General features: G+C 46.1%; 2 protein-coding genes across 8 annotated transcripts in view; one reads left to right on the forward strand and one right to left on the reverse strand.

The window, feature by feature from the left end:
* Positions 1-9,734, forward strand: part of LOC137427977 (anoctamin-9) — a 58,919-nt gene extending 49,185 nt beyond the window's left edge. For both annotated transcript variants that reach the window (XM_078777556.1, XM_078777555.1), the window contains exons 22-25: positions 3,395-3,514; positions 7,098-7,203; positions 7,465-7,621; positions 9,122-9,734. In XM_078777556.1, coding sequence (XP_078633682.1) covers positions 3,395-3,514; positions 7,098-7,203; positions 7,465-7,621; positions 9,122-9,192 — 454 coding nt within the window. In that variant the 3' untranslated portion in view covers positions 9,193-9,734. The remainder of the gene's footprint in view (positions 1-3,394; positions 3,515-7,097; positions 7,204-7,464; positions 7,622-9,121) is intronic.
* The window catches only part of GTF2H1 (general transcription factor IIH subunit 1), a 29,837-nt gene continuing 17,505 nt past the window's right edge, over positions 9,637-21,968 (reverse strand). For all 6 annotated transcript variants that reach the window (XR_013623405.1, XR_013623404.1, XR_010984623.2 and 3 more), the window contains 2 exons: positions 10,148-10,240; positions 9,637-10,029 (listed from right to left, as the gene is read on the reverse strand). Coding sequence is in view for 3 of the 6 variants with exons in the window: in XM_078777560.1 (XP_078633686.1) it covers positions 9,943-10,029; positions 10,148-10,240 (180 nt within the window). In the remaining 3 variants the exon portion in view is untranslated. The remainder of the gene's footprint in view (positions 10,030-10,147; positions 10,241-21,968) is intronic.

Raw genomic sequence — 21,968 nt, forward strand, 5'->3', positions numbered from 1 at the left:
CGAGGTTGGGTTTGAGACCCCCTCCAAAAGGAAGTATAAACAGTCCAGGTGAGGTTGGGTTTGAGACCTCCTCCAAAAGGAAGTATAAACAGCCCGGGCGAGGTTGGGTTTGAGACCCCCTCCAAAAGGAAGTATAAACAGTCTGGACGAGGTTGGGTTTGAGACCCCCTCCAAAAGGAAGTATAAACAGTCCGGACGAGGTTGGGTTTGAGACCCCCTCCAAAAGGAAGTATAAACAGTCCGGACGAGGTTGGGTTTGAGACCCCCTCCAAAAGGAAGTATAAACAGTCCAGGCGAGGTTGGGTTTGAGACCCCCTCCAAAAGGAAGTACAAACAGTCTGGACGAGGTTGGGCTTGAGACCCCCTCCAAAAGGAAGTATAAACAGTCCAGGTGAGGTTGGGTTTGAGACCCCCTCCAAAAGGAAGTATAAACAGTCCAGGTGAGGTTGGGTTTGAGACCCCCTCCAAAAGGAAGTATAAACAGCCCAGGCGAGGTTGGGTTTGAGACCCCCTCCAAAAGGAAGTATAAACAGTCCAGGCGAGGTTGGGTTTGAGACCCCCTCCAAAAGGAAGTATAAACAGTCTGAACGAGGTTGGGTTTGAGACCCCCTCCAAAAGGAAGTATAAACAGTCCGGACGAGGTTGGGTTTAAGACCCCCTCCAAAAGGAAGTATAAACAGTCCGGACGAGGTTGGGTTTGAGACCCCCTCCAAAAGGAAGTATAAACAGTCCGGACGAGGTTGGGTTTGAGACCCCCTCCAAAAGGAAGTATAAACAGTCCAGGCGAGGTTGGGTTTGAGACCCCCTCCAAAAGGAAGTATAAACAGTCCGGACGAGGTTGGGTTTGAGACACCCTCCAAAAGGAAGTATAAACAGTCCGGACGAGGTTGGGTTTGAGACCCCCTCCAAAAGGAAGTATAAACAGTCCAGGTGAGGTTGGGTTTGAGACCCCCTCCAAAAGGAAGTATAAACAGTCCGGACGAGGTTGGGTTTGAGACCCCCTCCAAAAGGAAGTATAAACAGTCTGGACGAGGTTGGGTTTGAGAACCCCTCCCAAAGGAAGTATAAACAGTCCGGACGAGGTTGGGTTTGAGACCCCCTCCAAAAGGAAGTATAAACAGTCCGGACGAGGTTGGGTTTGAGACCCCCTCCAAAAGGAAGTATAAACAGTCCAGGTGAGGTTGGGTTTGAGACCCCCTCCAAAAGGAAGTATAAACAGTCCGGACGAGGTTGGGTTTGAGACCCCCTCCAAAAGGAAGTATAAACAGTCCGGACGAGGTTGGGTTTGAGACCCCCTCCAAAAGGAAGTATAAACAGTCCGGGCGAGGTTGGGTTTGAGACCCCTTCCAAAAGGAAGTATAAACAGTCCGGGCGAGGTTGGGTTTGAGACCCCCTCCAAAAGGAAGTATCAACAGTCTGGACGAGGTTGGGTTTGAGACCCCCTCCAAAAGGAAGTATAAACAGTCCGGGCGAGGTTGGGTTTGAGACCCCCTCCAAAAGGAAGTATAAACAGTCCGGGCGAGGTTGGGTTTGAGACCCCCTCCAAAAGGAAGTATAAACAGTCCGGGCGAGGTTGGGTTTGAGACCCCCTCCAAAAGGAAGTATAAACAGTCTGGACGAGGTTGGGTTTGAGACCCCCTCCAAAAGGAAGTATAAACAGTCTGGACGAGGTTGGGTTGGAGACCCCCTCCAAAAGGAAGTATAAACAGTCTGGACGAGGTTGGGTTGGAGACCCCCTCCAAAAGGAAGTATAAACAGTCCGGGCGAGGTTGGGTTTGAGACCCCCTCCAAAAGGAAGTATAAACAGTCCGGGCGAGGTTGGGTTGGAGACCCCCTCCAAAAGGAAGTATAAACAGTCCGGACGAGGTTGGGTTGGAGACCCCCTCCAAAAGGAAGTATAAACAGTCTGGACGAGGTTGGGTTGGAGACCCCCTCCAAAAGGAAGTATAAACAGTCCGGACGAGGTTGGGTTGGAGACCCCCTCCAAAAGGAAGTATAAACAGTCTGGACGAGGTTGGGTTGGAGACCCCTCCAAAAGGAAGTATAAACAGTCTGGACGAGGTTGGGTTGGAGACCCCCTCCAAAAGGAAGTATAAACAGTCTGGACGAGGTTGGGTTGGAGACCCCCTCCAAAAGGAAGTATAAACAGTCTGGACGAGGTTGGGTTGGAGACCCCCTCCAAAAGGAAGTATAAACAGTCTGGACGAGGTTGGGTTGGAGACCCCCCTCCAAAAGGAAGTATAAACAGTCTGGACGAGGTTGGGTTGGAGACCCCCCTCAAAAAGGAAGTATAAACAGTCTGGACGAGGTTGGGTTGGAGACCCCCCTCAAAAAGGAAGTATAAACAGTCTGGACGAGGTTGGGTTTGAGACCCCCTCCAAAAGGAAGTATAAACAGTCTGGACGAGGTTGGGTTGGAGACCCCCTCCAAAAGGAAGTATAAACAGTCTGGACGAGGTTGGGTTGGAGACCCCCTCCAAAAGGAAGTATAAACAGTCCGGGCGAGGTTGGGTTTGAGACCCCCTCCAAAAGGAAGTATAAACAGTCCGGGCGAGGTTGGGTTGGAGACCCCCTCCAAAAGGAAGTATAAACAGTCTGGACGAGGTTGGGTTGGAGACCCCCTCCAAAAGGAAGTATAAACAGTCTGGACGAGGTTGGGTTGGAGACCCCCTCCAAAAGGAAGTATAAACAGTCCGGACGAGGTTGGGTTGGAGACCCCCTCCAAAAGGAAGTATAAACAGTCTGGACGAGGTTGGGTTGGAGACCCCCTCCAAAAGGAAGTATAAACAGTCTGGACGAGGTTGGGTTGGAGACCCCCTCCAAAAGGAAGTATAAACAGTCTGGACGAGGTTGGGTTGGAGACCCCCTCCAAAAGGAAGTATAAACAGTCTGGACGAGGTTGGGTTGGAGACCCCCTCCAAAAGGAAGTATAAACAGTCTGGACGAGGTTGGGTTGGAGACCCCCCTCCAAAAGGAAGTATAAACAGTCTGGACGAGGTTGGGTTGGAGACCCCCCTCAAAAAGGAAGTATAAACAGTCTGGACGAGGTTGGGTTGGAGACCCCCCTCAAAAAGGAAGTATAAACAGTCTGGACGAGGTTGGGTTTGAGACCCCCTCCAAAAGGAAGTATAAACAGTCTGGACGAGGTTGGGTTGGAGACCCCCTCCAAAAGGAAGTATAAACAGTCTGGACGAGGTTGGGTTGGAGACCCCCCTCAAAAAGGCCGATGGAATAATGAAAACTGGTACATTTAATTCATATTTTTATGAATGATAAGATTGTTGGTTTGTGTTAAACTCGAGAGTCCTAGGTTTTTGGGCAGCAGACACTTCTGTATTAAAACTGTGGAGACGGCCTGCCTGATGCTGTTCATCCCCCATGCCCCCCTCCCACAGGGACCTCCAGGGCTACGTGCAGTTCAGTCTGTCCAACTTCAGCGTCGCCGATTTCGAAAACCAGACTGAACCGGACACAACCAATTTGAGACCGAATGAGAAACCCCTGAAATTTTGCAGGTAATTTGCATTGACGACCTTTATGGTGACGGTAAAATATTAAGGGTGTAATGGCGTTCTTTGCCACACACACGCATGCACGCACGCACATTATTAATACTAGCAATGGTACCCGCCCTACGGGCGGGGCTTCAATTGGGAAGCCCAAATGAAAAGGCAAAATATCAGAAATTTAAGGCTTTTTATTTTAAACGATTCATATAAACATCCGTTGAATCATTTCACACGCAAATCATCAAAATCTAAACAGTACATGGCGCCAATTTTGAAAAAAAGATTGAATTCTGCAAAACGGAAGCGGCCGCTACACGTCTTTCTCAGTCGCACGTTTTTGTGTGAAGAGTGCGCGCCGAATCTGTAACACGGAAGCGGCCGCTACACCTGTTTCTCAGTCGCTTTGCACACGCTGCCGTGTTACTTCGGAGCCGCACGTTTATATAGGAAGAGTTCGTCAGGAGTCGATCTACTCTCTCCTGGTACGTAGGATAAACAGTATTTGTAGAATTTCAACAAAAGCCACATCACTGTTCATATCGGTAAATATTATTCCATCGTGTTTGGAAAAACTGGAAAATTGGAAAACTTGGAAAAACAATATAGTGAAGGAGCTATGCTCCAACGCGAGTCGGAAGGATTGACGTGACCAAAGACGGAAATTCGTCCGAGTTGCTTTATTGCACGTATCAAACTCGGGTACTCTGAAAAGCCCATTTATCGGGCAACAATATATATACACATTATGCCGGAGCGTTTGCCCGGGAAAAGCGAGACCGGGCATGCCCGGGCGTCAAGGGCGAGTCCTGGAAAGGCGAGAGCGGGCATGTCCGGGTGTCCTGGGCGAGCCCTGGAAAGGCGAGAGCGGGCATGCCCGGGCGTCCTGGGCGAGCCCTGGAAAGGCGAGAGCGGGCATGCCCGGGCGTCCTGGGCGAGCCCTGGAAAGGCGAGAGCAGGCATGCCCGGGCGTCCTGGGCGAGCCCTGGAAAGGCGAGAGCGGGCATGCCCGGGCGTACTGGGCGAGCCCTGGAAAGGTGAGAGCGGGCATGCCCGGGCGTCCTGGGCAAGCCCTGGAAAGGCGAGAGCGGGCATGCCCGGGCGTCCTGGGCGAGCCCTGGAAAGGCGAGAGCGGGCATGCCCGGGCGAGCCCTGGAAAGGCGAGAGCGGGCATGCCCGGGTGTCCTGGGCGAGCCCTGGAAAGACGAGTCTGGGCATGCCCAGGAAAGACGAGACCGGGCGTGCCCGGGAGGCTCGGGCGAGCCCGGGAACAGCGAGTCCGGGCATGCCCGGGAGAGGCGCGTCTGGGCCTATCCGGGCGGCCTGGACGAGCCCGGCATGGTGATTGCTCCCTGGCCGCGTCCTTGGTAGGTGCAAGGCGATTGTGTACACCCAGCGGTAACCGCTACAATAGCCTATTTTACTCCCAGGGGGTCCCATTATTACCTACCCAAAATTTCGTTGCGATCGGTTCAGCCGTTTTTGTGGTATCTGGGAACAGACAGACAGACAGACATTTGGTGAATTATAGTAAGATTCTTTAATGGAAATCGCCCCAAACAAAGCATGAAGCCAATCTAGGTAAGGGCCAAAATGTTATTTTCATTTTCCTTCTGTGAGCGGCGCATTGGAAGAGAAGCATAGTTGGTAGCATAGTTTGCTGGGGGTGCGGTGGTGTTGTGCCACTCACTTATTTAGTAGTTGGGGCAGGAATTTGTAATTTGCTGACAGTGCCGGTGATAAGTCGAACTAACCTACTCTTCACAAAGGATATCATGTGATCTTTGAAGGGGAACCCAAACGCTCAGACCACCTCGACGCTAATCTATCCCTGGATACCCTACAAAATAGATGTCTTTTTCCGATTTATAAAGTATTTTGCGATTAAAATTCGAATTCTTCTTCACATTTAGCCATGACGTCACACTCTGAAGATGACCGCCATATCCGTAATACATACGGGTTACATTGCGGCACGATTTTAACTCAAACGACAAAGAATTTTCTAATTTCTACAAATATGCCGGGTCGATACGGCCTTGGTGGTTGTTGTAATACAAACCGAGATGGTTTAATGTTACGCCAATGACCAAAAGATCTTAGGGTTGCCAGAAATTGGACGTTTGTCCGAAATACCCGAGTGTGGGTGGGGCCTTTAAAAATGTTAGGTTTTGCGTTCGGAAAATTTTACAAAGAAGAATGTTATGAAACAACAGAGATGGATAGATATTGTGGTTATCCACTACGATTGAGAGAGGGTGCCATCCGCACGATTAAGCGGAAGAAACAGCCGTCGCACGAATCTGTAGCGCCTTCTCTTCCAAGCTACCAGCATATGGACCCTGGCGATTTTAGAGGTGAATCAAACACCTGTCTTGGCATGCTGGTGACCGATCTCACCTCATCACCACTCCTCCTTCCCCTCTCCACTGGGGTGGTACATCGACACGACGGTGGTGCACAGCACGGACACGGCAGTGGGACACGCCATAGCACGGCCACAGACAGCTTCCCAGGAAAGTTTGAAACAGGACAATCCCGTAACATTCAGGCCACCTGGTCAGCCTGCTGTGGTGGGACAAAGCATTCGTCGCTCATTTGGTAGGTGGTGTCCGAATGTGCCTGGGTGGAGTCCGTGTCATGTCCGTGCTGTCATGTGCCATATTTCTTTGGATTAATAATGTAACTCGATTATCAATTGATACAAAATCCCTGATAAACCATCAATGGAACAGAAAAACCTACGAATCTGCAGTGAGCATGTGACCAGCGTTTTCATCTGCACGACTAACACCACCATCTTCAAACACCATCTTTGTCTAAATCGCTCTTACAAGGTTCAAAACGACACCGCTCCATAATTCCCCCGAAAGCTTTTCCATCACTAATTTTATCTCCAATAGTTTCTTCACAATCCCACTGATCAGTTTCACCAAACCGAGAACCTTCAGAGTTGCTCATGACGGAGGAATCGGTATTGGAATCCGAGCTCGACATGCACTATTTCTCTATGTAAACCGCAATTTGGATCAAGGTGGGTGTCGAGTGTGACGTCACTGGCAAAAATTGACACGCTAAGACTTTTTTCAGCACTTTGTGATTGGCAAATAAATTTTAATTTCTTCTTTTTCCCGAATAATCACCCACTGAGTTTGGGATTTGAGTGTTACTAAAAGGAAAGGATAAACTATTTAGCAAAGTCATGGATATAGAGGTGCGTAGAGCCAATTGGACGAACCACGTGACGTTTCCATCATGTTGGAGGTAATTCTTTCTCAGGTTGTTCTATTATTCATCACAATATTCATCAAGCTCTTCAAGTAGGCCAGGAAGGAAACCGATGGTAAAATGTTGTAAATAATTGGAACGCAATCCATTTGGGATCTGTCAATGATCTTGCCAATGATGCACCGACTCGTCTCCCATCTTAACGTTCCCTTTGAATAAGTGTACACTCCGAGGTATTAGGATGCCCTTCTATGGGACATCGAGCATCATTTGGATATCGAAACGGAATCGATCGCCAATCCCTGAAGGAAGCTTTGTGAGCTATTGGTGGTGAAATCCTCATGTTCCGACCCATTTACCGCAGTTACCGTGCGTACCGAGAGCCTCCAGATCACCGGGACCAATATTCCAACACGATGGACTTCTGGAAGATGATGGCTGCACGCCTCGTCTTCATCATTTTATTTGTGGTGAGTTACACGGGTGATCGGTTTCGGTCGCCCGTTTGTCGTCATGGTCACGAGTGCCCTTTGACTGTTGGTGAAACTTTTTTTTGTTTTTGAAATTGCAGTTTTCATGTTTGAGATAAGAGTGCATGTGTGGATACCATACCCACCTAAAGATGAAAAACAACCCTGAGACTCCAAGTGAGCCAAGCACAGACAACATACAATTTTGTTTGTTTATAAAATTCCTCGTCTTCTCTCTCTCTCCCACCTGCTTCCCTTTAGCACGTGAACGTATTTGTGCAGCTGTTGGTGGCCTGGTTGGTCCCTGATGTGCCCATGGTCATTAAAAGAAAGGTTTTGGATAAGAAGCGCCGGCGCTACAAGAGACAGCTGGATGCTATATTGGCTGAGGAAGCTCTCGGAGACGAGAGGAGCGAAGGTAAGAACGGGTTTCGTAGCGGCCTCGGTTGTTATGATAAATAAATAGGAAACGAACAAGAAGACGCGTCATGCAGAGCACGATACTCGCAAAATATACTCCTCCCCTCCCCAAAATAAAAAGTTGCCATGGATACAGTTGCCATGGATACATTTCATCAAGATTAAAATTGACGATCTCGGGTCAATCGGATGAATATTGATGATTTTTCAGATGAAAATTGATGATTTTAGAAGTTTGACCTTCAATTGACTTTTGACCTTAAAAATAGTTGGTTTCCCAATTTAGTGACTCAATGTGCAAACGCTGTTCAATTTTCAAGTCAATTGGATGAAAAATGGCGATTATAGAAACTTGAACTCCAGATGACCTTTGACCTCAATCAATAGGCTTCTCAACTGTGACGACCTCTATAACTTGGTGAAAATTCCTGACGATCGGTATGGAATTGTGACCTGTAGGCGAGTGACAAACAACAAGAAGACGTCATACAGAGCACGATACTTGCAAAATCCCCCCCCCCCCCCCCCCCCCCGAAAAAAGGTTGCCATTGATCCATCAAATTGTCCATTACATCAAAATTAAAATTGACGATCTTGATCAAAGCTCGGGTCAATAGGATGAAAATTGATGATTTTAGAAGTTTGACCTGGAGTTGACCTTTGACCTCAAAAATAGTTGGTTTCCTAATTCAGTGATGCGCTATGTAATTTCTGTTTAAAAACTACGTTAAGATGAAAATTGATGATTTTTCAGATGAAAATGGATGATTTTGGAAGTTTGGCCCCGAGTTGACCTTTTGACCTCAAATAGTTGTTTTCCAATTTAGTGACTCGATATACAAATTCTGTTTAATTTTCAAGTCAATCGGATGGAAAATGGCGATTTTAGACATTTGACCTCCAGATGACCTTTGACCTTAAAATCAATAAGCTTCTCAATTGTGAGGACCTCTACAACATAGTGAAGTTTCATGACGATGGGTTTAGAGTTGTGACCTGTAGGCAAGTTACAAACAAACAGACACAGACAAACAGACACAACCGACCAATATATTGAAAAATCTTCGATTTTGCAAATGACAAACTGATATTTCCAGGAAGACGAACTGGAGGCAGGTTTTACTACGACAGTTCGACACCTGTGTTCCTTTATCGCTGCAGGTAGTGAATAACCACTGCGGTTGTAATGAGGGTGTCATCTCGTATATCCTTCATTTGGCTGTGGGTCATCTCCGTAGACATTTATGACCACTGGTAGATAATGAAAGTTCCTTCACCGAGGTCGAGAATCGGTGGAAATATCACTCAAAGTGTCGCCATTTTGTTTCCCTGGGAACAACGAAAGGCCAAATCCCCACACTTCCTGTGACTATTTCATGAGGAAGGATATTGTGATGGAATTCCAAAAGATTTTGAAATTAGACAATTCCTACAATCTAATTCTTTGAACCAAATCTTTTGATCAAAGTTCACCCGAACCAACCCCAATGTTTTTCAGGCCCAAAGAGAAGACCTACAAAGCACCAGACAACTACCCAACAAAGGCTTCACAGAGAATCAGAAGTTTAAACTTTTAACAAATTGTCATTTCGAATGAAGATACCTCATCAAGTAAATGGTCCACAACAATTACCAGTTGTGAGAGAACGTGCTTGGAATACGAAGCCCACCTGAGCACAGGAAAGCACCGCATGAGGCACACCTGGTGTAATTCTGTGGGCCATGGCGTGCTCTGAATATGGACCTGCGTGTTGGGCCGTGGCGTGCTCGGACTTTCCTTGGAGCTAATCCGTAAGCGTATTCCAGCTTTTTTATGCTCGTGCTCCACACCACTGGGTGTAGCACGGTAAAGGTTGTGGTATTCACTATGGCTGTACTTTTTACCCTCACATGTAAAGTTTTTAGCCACTTTCAAACCAAATGGGTACAAAGCACAAGCTCATTGGATGTTTTGACCGAGTTTTGAGATTCTTCTTCATTTACCACATCGAATCCACCATTCATCAGACAGGGTTACGTTAAGGTACTACAGGAAACTTTTATTTCCTCGTTTACATTTGTCGTGTTGACAATTTTTATGAACTTAACAAAATAAAAGTTTTATTACACACCTTTCGGACATCTTTGCCTCGATGCACGTTCTGACAAAAGTTATCAAAATACTCCTGAAACCAAAATGTCCATATTGCCAGCCAGCTGTAGATAAAGTGACAAAGTTGAAAAAAGGTTTTAAAAAAACTGTGGGAGTGGTGGGGGTAGGGGTTGGGGGAGGTACACGCATGATGGGTCACACAAAACGTTGCCGTTTTGTTGATGACCTCAGGAAGACTTGGCACTCTGCTTCGCTTGCCACGTGTGGAACTTCCGGTAGGCCACCGTCAGCATTTCACGCAGGTGGTTTGTGAGCTGCGAATGGGATGAGAGGTTTCGACAATCCACCACCGATCCAAGGGAGTGAAAACGATCCGATATCGAGTTTACGAATAACCAAGTGAAACCACCGGCGGCCCACAGAGGGACTCACGTTGCCATTTTGTTGACTCTTTGCAAGTTTATCCTCAAAAACCTTGATTTTCGTCGTCTCGAACCTCTCCAAGTTTCCCTTCATCCGAATCACCTGTTTAGGTGTTGAGGCAAAAGGTGGTGATGGCATCATGTTCCAGAGTGCATAGAGGTTAGCATTGGTTGGCCGAGCACGGCGTGAACACCACGTGTTGTACCAAAGACCAAAGTCGATTGGTCAGTTTTTAAACCAAACTAACATTAAAATATATAAAACCTAGAACGACATGCAGGAGAGCGCATTCCTCCGCTAGGCCGAACATTTTATCTATTGGATCTGCATCCGGACCTGAACCAAAACCGAATAGACTTGTTCTTGCCACCTACCCAACTCGTCCACTTAATTTCGTCTGAATCCGTCCAAATGCTATGAAATATCTATCGATCTATATATATATATATATATATATATATATATGTATATATATTGTTGTGGATATGAGGATTGTGTTTTTTTTTTTATTGTGTTTTTTTATTGTATAGTAAATTGTTGTAAAATATCGCCCTCCTTGCTTCAGTTATGTATAAAAGTCAAAGTGCGTCCCATAATTAGTTCATAAACACCACACGTTAGCCAATCATAGATTTCCCCCCTTGTTCAATAGTTATATCCTTATTATGTGTATTAGTGTAAGGCTGTGTCTTCCATTAATTGAAATACTCCATTGCACCAAATTCAAATAGATAGATCCCCTTTCATTCCCATTCCCAAAACGTCTACTGCCAACTGCAATTGCCGCCATTACGGCGTGGTCAGCTCGGGGAAGAAGGGCGTGCCCGCCCATCGTCATCAAGGGTGGAGTCAGAGGGCCTGTGCCCACCAATCAGGGCCGAAGCGAGCTCACCGATGGGCGTGTCCTGAAGGCCGGCGGCTTGATCGCCCGAGGCGTTATATAAGCGCGCGCGGACGCCGAGAGAGAGAGAGTTGAGTAAGGGATCCCTGACAGAGCAGCTTCAGCCACCGCAGCTTCAGCCACAGCAGTTTCAGCCACCGCAGCTTCAGCCCCAGCAGCTTTGGGGCCTTGACGGCAGTTTCGAGCGGGGCCGCGAAGGAACGGCGGCTGCTAAACGCGCCGATCGAGAGAGGGCGGCGGCTGCTCATCCCCGACCCGACCGTGCTGCGGTTCCAGCTGGACCTTCCTCCCCCTCCAGCCATCCACCCTCCTGCCATTCCTGTCATCATTCCCCGCGTGAGTCTGTCTTTTGTTTGTTCTGTCCCAGGGTATTAATTAAGACTGTAGGTAAGCTAGCATGGCACTGTCTCTGCTTTCTTCTGTATACTATTTTATTATCTTTCCTTCTCCTTGGTTTTTTTGGTCCTGTAAATAGTAAATAAATTATATTTGTATTCCTTACCCTTTGTCTTTCTTCTTCTTCACATCCTTCGCTTTAGTCTTTTCCCCATTGAATATCTGTGGCGCGATTCGGCCAACGTTCAGGAATCGGGTTAGTCGGGGTAACTGTTAGGGCCGCGGTGCCATCCGCTCGGCAAAACAACATCTTATCCGCGGTCCGTAACAATATATATATATATATATATATATATATATATATATATATATATATACACACACACACACACATGAGGGCCAGTTAATAAGTAACCTTAAAATGGCGATTATAAATTTGAGAATGTCATGTGTGGAGTTGTAGACGACATATGTTATATCTTTGGGTTAGAGTCATGTTTTGCCTGTTTTAGATCTGGCAACATTGAGCGCATGACGTCAGTGGAGCAGTTCCAAGATGGCGGCTCCCTTAGAAGCATGCACCAGGGAGGGGCAACGTTCTGTCATCTGTTTCTTGGGAAGTGAGGATGTAAATCTTAATGAAATCCATCACAGAATGAAGATGCAATATGGTGACGCATGCTAATCGCTGCAGCAGGTGTACGACCCAGGACAGGAAGTTTAAAAGTGGTGTGTCCAGTGTGGCAGACGCTGCTTGCTCGGGCCGGCCTCACACAGCCGACACACCAGAAATGGTTGCAGGAGTTGAGCGCGTGATAAGGGATAACTGTCGCATTACGCTGGATGAAGTGGTCTCCGAATTGAACATTAGCCATGGTTCAGCACACCACATCATTCACAAGGTGCTGGGGTTCCGCAAAGTGGGTGCCCAGACAACTCACACCCGAACTGAAAGAACGGCGAGTGGACGCATGTGAAGAACTTCTGCGACTTACGAAACAGAAGTCGACGCTTTCTTACAGCGCGTAGTGACTGGGGATGAAAGGTGGGTCCATTACTTTCAGCCAGAAACGAAGAGGGCAAGCAAAGAGTGGCGCCATTCAACTTCACCGAAGCCCAAAAAATTTGGCACAGCCATCCGCTGGAAAAGTGATGCTGACACACTTCTGGGATAGCAGAGGCCCACTTCACATCACCACATCTTTGGGGCACTTAAAGAGGCGCTTGGTGGAACCACTTTCCAATCCGACGAAGAGATCCAAGAGGCGGTGCACGAATGGCTACACAAGCAGCCAAATTTTTTTTTTCAAAAGGAATCCAGGCCTTAGTATAGCGCTGGAAAAATGCATTGAACTCAATGGAGATTATGTTGAAAAAGAACAGTTGTTACACACGTACATGCAATAAACAAGTTCTGAAAAATATTCTAAGGTTACTTATTGACTGCCCCTCATATATATATGTGCGCGCACGCACGCACGCACGCACACACACACACACATACAAAATAAAGACCAATTACTGCACTGTAGTTACAAGAAGGAAGCCGGACATTAACAATACATACACACCCACACATATAAAATAAATATATATACAGTCACGTGAAAAAGTAAGTACACCCCATGTAAAGTTTTGACTTTTTCAACATACAGCTATTTGATCTTCATTTCAACAATATTGATAGATAAAGGTGATATAATATAACAAATATCATGAAACATTTACATTTTGTAGTCCATTGTATAATTTAAATAAACATAAATGCAAATTTCGCATGTGGAAAAAGTAAGTACACCCCTACATTTATCACAACTTCAAATACCTAAAATTAGAATCAGGTGCACCAGCTCAGGTGCAAATGATGAGAACATCATTTGAGAGGATCTTGGAGGAACCTGTCTTATTTAAACCTCAGACATTTGGTTTGGTTTGCTCTTTGTTGTTGAAGTGTGCAGCGTCACCATGCCGAGATCAAAAGAGCTCTCTGAGGCCTTCAGAAAGAAGGTTATAGATGCCTACGAGTCTGGGAAGGGATTTAAAAAGATCTCCAAACAATTTGAAATCAATCATTTGACTGTCCGGAAGATCATCTATAAGTGGAGAAGATTCCAAACAACTGCCAACTTGTTCAGGCCAGGCCACCCCAGCAAGTTCAGCCTGAGAGCAGACCGCAAGATGCTGAAAGAAGTCTTTAAGAACTCCAGAATGTCATCACGGGACCTCCAGGTAGCTCTTGCCACTGTTGATGTCAAAGTGCACGAGTCTACCATAAGAAAGAGGCTGCACACATTTGATCTACATGGGACGTGTGCCAGGAGGAAACCTTTGCTGTCCAGAAAGAACATCAGGGCAAGACTGAAGTTTTCCAATGAACACCTAGGCAAAGACCAGCACTTCTGGAACAATGTGCTCTGCACAGATGAGTCAAAGGTAGAGCTATTTGGCCACAGTACCAGAAGACATGTTTGGAAAAAACCAAAGACAGCATTTGACCACAAGAACCTGATACCAACTGTAAAGCATGGTGGTGGAAATATTATGGTTTGGGGCAACTTTGCTGCATCAGGGCCTGGGCAGCTCACCATCATAGAATCCACTATGAATTCTTCATTGTACCAGAGGGTGCTTGAGGATAATGTGAGGCCATCTGTCGAAGTGTTGAAGCTCAACCGAAGGTGGACCTTGCAACATGACAATGATCCGAAATATACCAGTAAATCCACCAAGGAATGGCTGAAAAGAAAGAAATGGAGGGTTCTGGAATGGCCAAGTCAAAGCGCGGATCTAAATCCCATCGAGATGTTGTGGGGGGATTTGAAACGAGCTGTGCATGCAAGAAACCGCTCAAACATCGCATAGTTGAAAGAATTCTGCATGGAGTGGGCAAAAATTTCTCCCAGTCGATGTCAGAGACTGGTAGATAGTTATAAGAAACACCTACTTGAGGTTGTTTCTGCCAAAGGGGGCAATACCACCTATTAGAGCCAAGGGTGTACTTACTTTTTCCACATGCGAAATTTGCATTTATGTTTATTTAAATTATACAATGGACTACAAAATGTAAATGCTTCATGATATTTGTTATATTATATCACCTTTATCGATCAATATTGTTGAAATGAAGATCAAATAGCTGTATGTTGAAATATGTTGAAAAAGTCAAAACTTTACATGGGCATCGGGCTCATGAGCATTAGATTAGGGGGATGGCAGTGACATGCACATGGAGGTGCCAGCGATGGTTACCTCCATGGGGCACCGAAGCTAGCCAAGGGCGGGCTAGGATAATTGATAGGGAAATTAGATGACAGTTGAAGACAGAAGATTTAAGTAGTGACATTTGTACTGTAGAGGGGACGTAGAGAGGTTAGGTGGATGATAACGACGAGGGAGTGCATAGTGTAATGGGATGATGGGGAAGCACGAGTATTAGGGTAAAAGCAGCTAGGTATATGATGCTGTGTGTATGAGGACTTGTGCTGAGATAAAATGGAGTTGTGTTTGAAGTGTATGGGAAGTAGTGTGTGAGCTCAACAGGTGTGCGAGAAAGGAAAAAGGTGTGCGAGATGAAAGGTGTGTGAAATAATTGGTGTGCGAATAAAAGGCGTGAAAGCACAAAAGGTGTGCAAGAGATTTGGTATGGGAGCACAAAAGGTGTGCGAGAAATGTGGTGTGTGCGAGATAAATGGTGTGGAATGCTTGGTGTGGGAGTAAAAGGTGTGGATTGCATGGTGCGAAGGAGTGAATGAGGGGAGATGGACCCATTCACGAATACCCGGGGAGGGTAGTGTAAAGTTAGGTAGAGGGCTTAAGTAAATTGTTTGGATATTAACACCTGTGGTGCGGGAAGTGGAAAGTAGTGCTTTGGTTGGGTGCATGAGTCAGTGAATGGCTGGGCGTGTGGGCTTAATTGGCAAGTATGGTTATTGGGGCACTCCGCCACTGGTAGTCTGTCGGCCAGGTGAGGCCGCAGGTAGGCTCGGGGAGCCAGTCAGAGTAGTGTGAGTAGTGTCAGTGGGGCCCGAGGATCCAAGAGAAGGACCCGGGTAGCCCAATGCCAAGGAGGGCATCAGAGGGGTAATGTGCCAGGAGGGGCCTTCCACAGTTTAGGTAGTCGCAGGAGCAGGTAAGCTCGGGTGGCGACTTCAGTGGCGGAGGTGCGCAGGTAGGTAGACCTGCTAGTGGAGCCACATGACCCAGCCCCGAAATTGTGCAAAGGCACAGTGTGAAAAATTGGGGAGTGAGACCCAAATTTGTGGGGCACCGCAGAGTGGTCAATGGGAAATCCGGTTTTTAGAACCACATAGTTTAAAGATGGCCGATTGGCAGGGTATGACCCCGGGTAGTTAAAGAGTTAATGTCATTAGAGTAGTTAGGAATTGAGCATTCCCTTCACGCCATCCACATCCATTCACCGAGGATGACGATGCTCCACACCAGTACCAATTGAACCGATTTGAGTGAGTAAGACGCATCATGACGTGATGAGACAATGTGTTTGTTCTATTCCTTCCTTCCAGGGAGGGATTGGGAGACGAATTTGGAGATAGAGGGGGATATTGGAGCCAGGACGTAGAGACGGATTTGAATTTGTAAATACAGGGAAGGGCTAGGGTAATGTAAGCTGACATTGGGGGGTACGAACGGTTAGGGACGAGCTTGCTCTGCTCGCTCTTCCGCGCCCCTGCGCTGCATTACCTTGTATTGCTGTGTACCTCTGTGCCCTTTCTGCTTTGCCGGTTGTGCTTTCTCTCCCCCACCCCAGGACCATTTTGGAGGTGGAACTGTGCAGCTGCACCTTGCCACACCTGTGCAGATGAAATGCGTGGCACTTTGCTGCCGTATCCTTCATTCGTTATAACTTTGCTGCACATGTGCAGCACTTGCTGCCACAGACACTTTGCTGCACATTACCACATTGCACATTATGGACCACAGGTTTTGTGGCCTTACACTTTGCTGTGCAGCACTTTGCTGCAAACTCACCTTGCATCTTCGGACCACTTGTTTTGAGTGGCATTAAGGTCACGCAGTCGGACCACATAAGATTGGCCCTGCGTGGCAAAGACATAAAACGAACACGTGTTTTGTACATTTTTATTATTGGTGTGCTAGGAAAGAAGAACTGTAAGTTTTATGCACACAGAAGATGCAGGAAGCAAGAAGAAGATGCCAGACAACAGCAGAATTGTGAAATGTGAATTGAAATGTGTATTTGTGCTTTGCTGTGTTTTTCTCTCCCCTTCAATCTTCTTTCCAAAAAGGACAGGTCCTGGGTCATAGAATTGTAAATAAGGTTAGGTTTTGTGCTTGTACATAACATACTGCCCACCGGCTTTATGTTTAGTTTGAAAATAATTCCGCAACTCTAGTACATGGTGTTATGTAGAATTATTATATGTAAGTGCAAAATTTGCTACACTAGTGGAACCAATGTTTTTTTGCATCTATATACCCTTGGCAACAAGACCTGAGTTGGTTCCATTTTTTTCAATGGCGTCTTCGGCGGCCATTTTGAATTTCAAAATGGCCGCAGTTTTTTGCAATTTTGTATGTATTCTAATTTCTACAGTCTTAAACTACACATAGATAACTATAATTACAATAATGAAAGAAATATGAACATTTGCTTTACTCTTTTTTATCTTACAGGTATTCATAGACAAGTTGGATTTCAGCTTCACCGCCGCATAATGTCATCGTTTGAAGAGCCGCCTTCTAAGAAGCAATGCACAAGTTACGAACTTTGTGTATTCTGCCAAGAGAGAACTCCTGAACCTTTGGTTGACGTTGCTCATGCCAATTTCAAATGTGCTTCATATGAAACATTTCTTAGCAGCTTACACAAAAGAGTGCAACTTGGCAACTTAAGCTTTGCGTCAGCTAGTAAGAGACTATGTGATGTTTCTTCAGTAGTACTTAAAGAAAAAAAGGCTACATGGCACAAGCAATGTTACAAGGCAGTGACAAATCGTGCTCTTATCAAACGTGATGAAGTGAACTTTAGTAAATCTTGTGAATCAAAGAATATTTCAAATCTGACGAACCGCAAGAGGGGACGACCGTCGAATCCTCAAAACCGAGCAGCACCGTCAACTTCAGCAACAACTGTGTCAACAGTTACAAGATCTCAAAGCAAAAGTGACTCATTCTTCAGAGATAAATGTTTCTTTTGCCAGAAAGATACTAATGAGGTTCTCCATCCTTGTACTAGTTATAGTAGAGGCTCGCATTTCACAGATATTGTCAATAAGAGTGGAAACAAGACTTGGCAGGTAAACCTAGGTGATGTGATAACTTCTGGTGATTTACTTGCTAGAGATATTGTGTACCATCACCTTTGTTACACTCGTAACTGGGAAAAATATGTTCAACGTCCACATCGTAAGGGTGGTGAGTTGTCCTTTGAAGCCAAACAGGAAGAGAACCTGAAATCCATAGCAGCTGAAGTAGAGTTTACAAGCATCATACTGATGAAGGAGAGTTCATCCCCATGCCTGATGTGCACCTTCTGTATAAAGATATCTTCCAGAACCACAACGTTCCTGGTTTTGATCCCAACAAGAGGCTATACTTAAACCAGAAACTGAAGAACAACCTGGATAATGTCCAAATCACAGGCATATCTGGAAAACTATCAACAGTTCATTCCAGTGATGCTGGTGCTGCAGCTATTCGGGCAGCTTCTGCTGAACAAAAGGATATGCAAGCAAAGTTCAAAATTCTCTTTCAAAGTGGAAAGATCATAAGAAATGCAATAACACAGGCGAGGCAAAATCCTTGGAAATTTGAGGGGTCGCTAAAGGACAGTATTGAAGTTGGAATACCGGAACAACTGTTCTGTATGATAAGATGGATCATCCAGGGAGCAGCCACCACCAAAACACAATCACGCAATGAAAAGATAAATGGAACATGTGCACTTATTGGACAGCACATCATCCAGGAGTTCAAATCTGATCGGCAGGTGCAATATCAGCCAAAGTCCTCAACTTCAACCTTCAGGTGCACAACTGAAACGCCATTAGGGGTTGGACATTCACTCCATAGCCATCATGCACACCGCAGTCGCAGAGACAAAGACATGTTGTACCAGAGTGGCGTTGGTGTTTCATATCAACGTGTAAAGGAGATCACTTCAAAGATTGCCACCACAGTCCAAGAGAATATGAATGAATTCAATGGCGTTTACGTGCCTCCAGGACTGTTGAAAAATCTGCCAATCAGATGCCCAGCTGATAACATAGATGCCAAGGTAGACACAGCTGATGGACGGAACACATTCCATGGGACTGCTCTTGCTGTCTATCAACGAGTTCCCCCAGATGTATCAGAATACGAGACTGTAGCTGAACCACTGAAGCTGCATGACAACACCTCAACAAAACTTGAGAACATCCTGCCAACTGTGACTGAAATGTCTGACTGAACAATTACTGGTAACCCCAAGCCAAGTAGACGTCCACGCTATGAAAACTTTAAACTTGGTCAGTATCAAGATAAAGTTGTTAATGCAACACAGCAAGACTTTGCATGGCTACTTTCACGGTATTCACAGAGGCACCATGAAGAGACATAAGACGGTATACCAGTTTGGTCAGCATACAATTCTCATGTGTGCACTCCAGAAGAGAACAAGACACCCAACCTTGATCAAGATCACACAATGCCTATCATTAAGGCACCAGCTCATGAGTGGACAACACTGGTGACAGTTCTTGAGAAGCTTTCATACCTCAGTAGTGTTGTGTGTCCAGAAAACACTGGAAAGATCTTAGTTACATTTGACATGGATCTTTACAAGAGGGCCCTAAAGTTAGAATATCTTCATGACCAATATGCTGGGAAATGGATGGTATGCCCTGGTGGTTTCCACACTGTCTTGTGTGCACTAAGGTGCCTTGGGAGGACTGTTGAGCACAGCGGGCTTGATGAAGCTTGGAGCAAGGATCTGTACAGCAGCACTGTGACAGTAAATCAGATACTCAATGGGAATCACCACAATCGTGCTGTTCAAGCTCATGAGCTCACATTAGAGGTATTCTTTGATCTCTGGCTTGCAGAATTTCTGAAAGAGAAGCCTGCAGTTGTAGAAGCTCTATCTGCCTGTATGGATAACTTGATAGAAGCAAACAAGAAAGAGGTAGCCATTCAGGAAGCCCATAAACAACCTCTAATGGAGATTGAACATCTAAACTTGGAAAAGCAGCTGAGTGATTTTGACAGGAGCCACAGTAAATTCCCAATGTATCAATGGGCACGAATGTACATGAGGCAAGTGTTGGCGCTGATTAACTTCACACGTTCACTGAAGCAGCCAGATTTCTTCCTGTACTTGGCATCTCTCGAAAATTTGTGCATATACTTCTTCAGCTACAACCGACTAGATTATGCTCAAAACATCCCAGAATATCTTGCAAGAGTAAGTGATACCAAGGACATAGATCCAATCACCTGGAATAGACTGCTGGCAGGAGACTTCGCACTAAAGAAAAGGGATGTGCCATTCACAGGTGTCGGTATAGATCAAGGACAGAGTTCCTGAATAAAGTTCTCAAAGGGGATGGTGGACTAAAAGGAATCACCAATAAGCCTGCAACTCTCCTGAAATACTGTCTTTGTGCCCCAGAGTTAGCAAGACTGGCCATGGAGTCTGAGATGATGATTGGTATGTCAAAAGAAGCCAGTGCTCGTCATCATCACCTGACGTCAGCGAAATTCAATCAACGGGAACAGAGTGTAAATCAGTTATTGGCAACATTGAAGGATTGTAATCCATTTGCTGACAAATCAGCTAAGTTGTACAATTTGATGACAAGACAGTTGGTGCCTGAGAACATTGAGAAGGACATACTGAACATGGAGGTCCGTGAGCAGATGCCAGAAAAAATGGTCAGTGTTTTATGTGAAAAGATACATCTTTCAAAATGAAAATAATGGCAAAATTGGTTCAAATGGCGGCCATTTTGAATTTTAAGATGACCGATATTTCTCAAAAAACGTCTGTTAACTGGATATAAGTGTTCTGGTGGATTTTCTGTACAAGGAATGACAAAAATGCCAGAAAAAATGGTTAATCAGTGTTTTATGTGAAAAGATACATACAAAATTGCAAAAAATGGCGGCCATTTTGAAAGTCAAAATGGCCGCCAAAGACGCCATTGAAAAAAATGGAACCAACTCAGGTCTTGTTGCCTAGGGTATAAGGATTCCAAAAAACATTGGTTCCACTAGTGTAGAAAATTTTGCACTACAATGACACAACACCATGTAATACTCGGTTAATTGTGGGCGTGTCTGTCAGTTAGCTTCTCAACGCAGTAGGTGGGACATATTTAGTGTTGTAAAACTGTCGCATACACGGGTTAGAATAAATGTTAGGGGGAACCACATCTAAGTGTCACACGTAATTAAAAGTTAGTCCCAAATCTTTCTCAAAACCGGTCGTTCCAGTTTTTGTAGGTTCGACTCGGGGACGGGTCTGATGAGAGAGAGGGCAGTGTTGCGGTTTTGAGTCTGTCAAGCGAGTCTAAAAAGGTTAAATTTTCCCCCCATAGTTAGTCACACAAGCAACATGTAGCCTCGCGATAGTATAGTTATGTCTTAGTATTTGTAAGCTTAGTCCTTTTCCTTTGTTAGTATGCGTTGAGTAGAGCCAGGAGAATAGGCCCTACTTCCACCGACAATCCTACGTCTGTAGCCTCATGCCCTTTTGTGGCAACGTTGGGTTCATTTTGGGCGAGTAACACGAGGCAGGCTCGGAAGGTCAGGAGGACCGAGGCGGAGCGGCAGAAGCGATAACGGTAAGCACGAGCCGCCAATCAGAGCTCAGAGGTGGTGACGGCGGCGTTGCGTCACAGGCGTGGTGAGAAGGATCGAGAGTGTTCCAGAAGGTTCGGGGGGGGGGGGGGGGTAGCTATAAGACCCGCTGTGCAAAGCCCTCGACAGGACTTACAGCGAAGGCCTGCAGCAAAGAGGGAGGACGAGCGCGGGAAAGCCGAGAGAAAAGGACTCGCGTTGAAAAGGATCGGTAAAAGGACTCGATGTAAAGGACTGCAGCAAAGAGAGAGGACTCGCGAGAGAGGGACGTGCAAGAGGACTCGCGGCAGTTGATGAACTTGATGAACTTCACGCACTTGCACGAGAACGGTACAGATACGCGGGCGCAGCCAGACGCGCTTGAACCGAATACAGTGCATTTGAGACGCGCGAGTGAGAACGGCTGAGTAACCGCCAGCCGTGCTAAAGTCCGCCCTTTGCCGTTCCACCTCATCATTTGCCTTGTTCGGGAGACGCGCTACGAGTCCCTGCCTTCGCCTGCCACCATCTTCGCAGGACGTGCCGGGGCCGTGGAGAGCCGGACGGGGACCATCTCTGGACGACCACGGCGACGCGTTGGGGAACATCTACCCATCTGCAATTCCCTGTGTGAGTGAGACGGGCCCGTTGTCCAAGGGATAAGTTAAGACTGTTTAAGGCTACTCTGTGTCTCTGCGTCCTTGAACCTTGTATATACGTGTGGGAAATAATTAAACCCTTGTTCTTTCTTCCTGATTCGATCGTTCCTGTGGTTTCCTCATTTGACTAAGC

Source organism: Myxine glutinosa, chromosome 5 (assembly GCF_964187855.1).
Source record: "Myxine glutinosa chromosome 5, kmMyxGlut1.1, whole genome shotgun sequence".
Lineage (NCBI taxonomy): Eukaryota > Metazoa > Chordata > Myxini > Myxiniformes > Myxinidae > Myxine > Myxine glutinosa.